Below are 5,623 nucleotides of genomic sequence, written 5' to 3'. Positions count from 1 at the left end.
TATGAGGACAGGCTGAGGCACTTGGGGTTGTTTTCATTGGAGAAAAGAAGGTTTCGGGGTGACTTGATAGAGGTGTATAAGATGATTAGGGGTTTAGATAGGGTCGACAGTGAGAATCTTTTTCCACGTATGGAGTCAGCTATTACGAGGGGACATAGCTTTAAATTAAGGGGTGGTAGGTATAGGACAGATGTTAGCGAGTCGTGAGTTCATGGAATGCCCTGCCAGTAGCAGTGGTGGACTCTCCCTCTTTATGGGCATTTAAGCGGGCATTGGATAGGCATATGGAGGATGGTGGGCTAGTGTAGGTTAGGTGGGCTTGGATCGGCGCAACATCGAGGGCCAAAGGGCCTGTACTGCGCTGTATTCTTCTATGTTCTATTATTGACAAGAATGTGAAACCAGTATGACTAGATAATGTTAACATGCTGTTCAGACAAAATGAAGTTGGAACAGGCTTGAGGGGAATACCCTTGTTCCTACATATTTACAACATGAAATTATCAAATAAAACTTTACCGTACAAAAATTAGACACCATCACACCGTGCCTCATCCTCTTCTCACTTGCTGCCACATTTCCACAACTGTCCTGAAGAGGGATTACTGGACCCAAAATGTTAGCACTGATTTCTTCCCAGATGCTGCCAGACCTGCTGAATTTTTCCATCAATTTCTGTTTCTCTTTCTGATTTCCAGCATCTGCAGTTCTATCATCTTTTTATCACTAGATATATTTAGGAAGAAGAAGCTCAGATATTTCACTTCTACCATAATCCAGTCCAATAAAAATTTCTGATGCAGGCATAGTAGAAAAATCAAGAAAATCAAAGAAATGGAGGAACATAAAATTATATAGGTAAAGTGATCATAATACTAGCAGATGATAGGGCTGCTTTCTCATTAGAGATTCTGGATCAATGGTGCTGGAAGAGCACAGCAGTTCAGGCAGCATCGAGGAGCTTCAGCCAAATCGACGTTTCGGGCAAAAGCCCTTCTGATGGTCACCATGCCTCAGAGAAGGTGAGTGTTGAGAAGAATAGTCCTTCATGGTAACCTCAACCAATACAGATATTGAATCAATGTTGTTGGCATTCCTCTGCATCACCAACTAGCTGTCCAGACAACTAAGCCAACCAAACCGCATAAAAAGATAATAACCATTATTACAGAAAAAGTATTGCAAAACCACTGGGGCTAAAGGCAGATAAGTCCATGGAGCTGTAGACCTTCATCTTGGAGTCGTAAAAGAATGGTGTTAATTCATTCTGAAGCTAATCAGCGAAGCGGAAATTAGATGCCAAATCTTTTACCTAATACTAGATGTATTACAGAATGCAACTTTTTTATATTCATTCATGGGCAGTGGCCATCACTGTCTGGCCCAGAATATATTACTCACCCCTAACTGCCCTTCAGACAGAAAAAACACAAACGTTTGCCTCTTCCCTTTCTAACACCCAGTGTCCTAGAATATTTTCTCTATAACATTTAACAATGGGAAATGCTGATATCCTTTTCTGTTTCAGTTGTGTCAGCAACAGCGACTTTCTGCCAACAATGTGATAATGAACAGAAAATATGTTTGTAATGCTAATGGAAGGACAGATATTGGCCAGGACATTGCAGATAGCTCTGCTGGGTTTCTCTTTATATACTTTTGAAAATAACTAATAATAAATTATTAATTAAGCTTAAGGAAACTAAAGACTGACAGTGTAATAAAATCAAACATATAAAGGAAATCAATTAGACTTTGATTTTCGGGCAATGTTATGCACTCCAGCTGGTGACAGAAAGCCTCAAATTGTCAGTGGACACCCTAAGTTCCCTCTATGGGGACAGACAGGAGACAGGCAGGCAAGTATCCCCTATAGCTCACTGCCTGGACTTGTTTATGGTCACCATATTTCTTTTTATACTCTTTGAAGTAGATACTAAATTAATAAACCAAATTAAAAAGTGGGCAATGCATCTTTAAAATTGAACTGAAATGTTTTTATGGAGATAATGCACTCTAGTGTCCGCAGTGCTCATCAATTGTGGAAGCATATCAGTGGACCCTTTCCAAGGACACCCTGGCATGTTTGTAACCATAAGAGAGAGACTGGAATAATGACCTTCTCCATATATCACCACCTCGAGCTGTTTATGGTTACCATGTTTCTCATTATACTCCAATGAAGACTAAATTTACATTAAACTAATTAAACCAAATTAGAAGGGGCATTGTAACAAAATCAGAAGTTCAAATAAAATTTTGAAGTTTCAATTAAAACTCCATTGTGGGTGGAGAGAATGCACTCCAGCCCGGCAGCTCCCTCTGGATGCAGAAGGCCTCAAGTGTGTTAATGGACATCGCAGTTGTATGCATTTTGGGAATGCAACTACAAGTCAGGCATATAACAATCCCTTCCATTGCCCACTGCCATGGTCTCTTTAGGTAATAAAATTTCTCATTTATTTTTTAAACCAAGAAATGCAATTATACCAAATTAAAACTGAACAGGTAGCCCTATCTCACTTTATACTATTTAATAAACACCTATGAAACAAGCTATTTTTTATTCAATCAGAGGATGTGGGTGTCGCTGGCTGGGTCAGCATTTATTTCCCATCCTTAATTGCCCTTGAGAAAGTGGTATTGAGTTGCCTACAGCTACAGTCCATGCACAGCTAGGGTGTTGAGAGTGGGGAATTCAATTATAATAAAGGCCAGTGAATGTCAAGGGTGATGGTTAGATTCTCTCTTGCTGTAGATGGCCATTACCTGACATATGTGTGGTGTGAATATTATTCAATAGTTGTCAGCCCAAACCTAGATATTGTCCAGGTCATGCTGCATTTGGACATGGACTGCTTCAGTATCTAAGAGTTTCACATGGTACCAACCATTGTTGAATAGTGTATGTTTTAAGTTTGTCATGGAAAAGGAGAAAGATGGTCTGCAAAATAGGGTTTTGGATTGGGATAGGTAGATTTTATTAAAATAAGCCTAGACCTGACCAAAATAGACTGAGGACAGCTACTTGAGGTTAAATCCACAGCAGAACAGCAGTGGGTATTCAAAATGATGCCTGGGAAGATACAGACCCAACATGTTCCCTTTAGAGTGAAAAATAGGAAATATAGGAAATTATAGCAAGCCCAGAGATCTGTGAATTCTATGAATTTTCAGAATTGGCTAAAGAGGGAAAAAGAGAAGTATACCATCGGGAGTAAAATATGGAAGCCCTAGAGGAGTATAAATAGTGCGGGGGGGGGAATCTTAGGAAAGCAATTAGGAGAACAAAGAGGGGGCATGAGAAAATGTTGATGGGCAAGATTAGGGAGAATCCCAAGTTATTCTACAAATATATCAAGGGTAAGAGAGTAACCAGAAAAAGAGCAGGGCCTTTTGGGGAGTATGGAGGCAATCTATGCATGAAGCTAGAGGACCTTGGTAGAATGTTAAATGAGTACTTCACATCTGTCTTCACGTGGGACAGGAGGATGTAAGTGCATAATTCAATAAGATAGACTGTGAAATTCTTGAGCAGATTGACAGAAGAATTGAGGAAGTAATGGTGGATTTAAAAGTAGAGGTCCCAGGTCCAGATGAGTTATATCCCAGGCTGCTGTGTGAGACAAGGGAGGAAATAACATGGGCCCTGACCCAAATTTTATACCATCTCTAGCCACAGGGGAGGTACTGCAGGATTGGAGGACAGCAAATGTGGTCCTATTTTATTAGCGACTGGTAGATACAGGCCAAGAAACCACAAACCAGTAAGTCTAACATCAGCGGTAGGGAAAATAGGGAAGGAGAAAATTAATTTCCACCTGAAAAGGAAAGGTTTGATCAGAGGTAGTCAGCATGGTTTTGTTAAAGGGAAGTCATGCCACACAAATCTGGAGGAATTTTGAGGAAGTGGCCATGTGTTTGCATGAGGGTAGGGTAGCTGAGTACCACATGGGAAACTGATACATAAGGCTTTGCTGAATCAAATTAAACTTTCAAAATTGAGATTTATGGATTTTTATTGATCAAGGGCAGTCAGGGATATGGAGCAAATAGAGTTTGGGTGCAGGTCAGCTGCAATTGCATTTAAGGGCAGAGTGGACTTAAGGGGCCAAACAGCCTACTTCTGTTCCAAAGTTCCCAGGTCTAGCAGTATAGCTTACCATAATTTATCTCCTCAGTATAACCTTTGGAGAGGATGTATGTGTAGACAATTTTACTACAGTTTCCAGTCCTGCTTCGATTATGTTGAACTTCGAAGTGGTTGTTTTCCACATTGGGATATAAAGCATCAAGGTGGCAGATTTCTAGGAAGTGAGTGGCAAATAACGTGAATGCCTAAGTGGAAAGAAAGCAAACAACTTGTTTCAAACAGGGTGAGACATTGTGGTAACATTACTGGAATAGTAATCCAGAAACCCAAGCTACAGTTCTAGGAATATGGTTCAAAGTCCTCCCCATCCCCTAACTCTTTTATGAAAACAACTTGATTCAGGGCAATTACATATAAGCAACAAATGTTGATTATGCCATCAATGCTCACATTCCTTGAAATAATAAAGGAAAAATAAATAATGACAAACATCAAAGAAAACCACTTCAACAAAGCTGCCTGTTGCAGGTGAATGCATTTCCTGCTATGCAGTGTTGCCGTGAGTCAGCCATAGCTCAGCGGGTAGAGCACTACTGCCTCTTAGTCAAAATGTTGTCCAAGCTTCCTGATCTGATCTGATCACTTAGAGTGACATTTTTAGTCCAGTGTTAAAGGAGTGCTGCACTGGCAGAGGAACAATCATTATGTGCACTAAGTAATTTGAGGTTTCATCAAGTCTCTTCAGATGAATGTTAATGGTCCCATGACATAATTTCAAAGAAGAGTAGGCGAGTTCACTCCTGGGTTGGCCTGGCTGATATTCACTCTCAAGCAAGATCAATAAAATAAGCTATCTGGTTCATTACTATATTGCTATTTATGGGATCACACTCTGCACAAATTACCATTTGTGTTTACAATATCAAAAGTACTATAAAATGCAAGTACTTTATAATGTCCTCTATAACCTTATCCTCTCACTGCAATTTCTGCTAATGTTGATCATATAGTATCTATAACACAGGAACAGGCCATATAGCTGAACTAGTCCATGCAATGCTTAATATTGAGGTTTACTTCTAGCCATTCTTTGAGTATCAGTGGTCTTTCCTGAATTCTCTGTTGGGCTTATTTATGACCGTTCTGTATTTATTGGGCCTAATTCTGTCCTCTCTCTCAAGTGGAAACATTTTCTGTGCATCTGTCTTTTGGACAGAATTTTACATGCGATAAAGACACCTCTCCATTTGAGCAGGGTGATCTGCCAGGCCTCCCTCCATCCATGACCTTCTCTTGCCATCTGTAAAATTGAGCCAGTAATTGGCCACTTAAGCCCTTCATCTGGGAAAAAACAGCTGGTCTTCACATCTTCGAGGAGAAAGTGAGGACTGCAGATGCTGGAGATCAGAGCTGAAAATGTGTTGCTGGAAAAGGGCAGCAGGTCAGGCAGCATCCAAGGAACAGGAGAATCGACTTTTCGGGCATAAGAAGGGCTTATGCCCGAAACATCGATTCTCCTGTTCCTTGGAT

General features: G+C 40.4%; 1 protein-coding gene across 1 annotated transcript in view; it reads right to left on the bottom strand.

The window, feature by feature from the left end:
* msh4 (mutS homolog 4) overlaps positions 1-5,623 on the bottom strand; it is a 130,777-nt gene that overhangs the window by 13,421 nt on the left and 111,733 nt on the right. The window contains exons 17-18 of the mRNA XM_043700068.1: positions 4,164-4,338; positions 472-479 (exon numbers count right to left, since the gene is read on the bottom strand). Of these exons, the coding sequence (XP_043556003.1) occupies positions 472-479; positions 4,164-4,338 (183 nt within the window). The remainder of the gene's footprint in view (positions 1-471; positions 480-4,163; positions 4,339-5,623) is intronic.

Source organism: Chiloscyllium plagiosum, chromosome 11 (assembly GCF_004010195.1).
Source record: "Chiloscyllium plagiosum isolate BGI_BamShark_2017 chromosome 11, ASM401019v2, whole genome shotgun sequence".
NCBI lineage: Eukaryota > Metazoa > Chordata > Chondrichthyes > Orectolobiformes > Hemiscylliidae > Chiloscyllium > Chiloscyllium plagiosum.
Note: the sequence above shows the minus strand (reverse complement) of the source record. Positions and strands in the feature narration are given on the sequence as shown.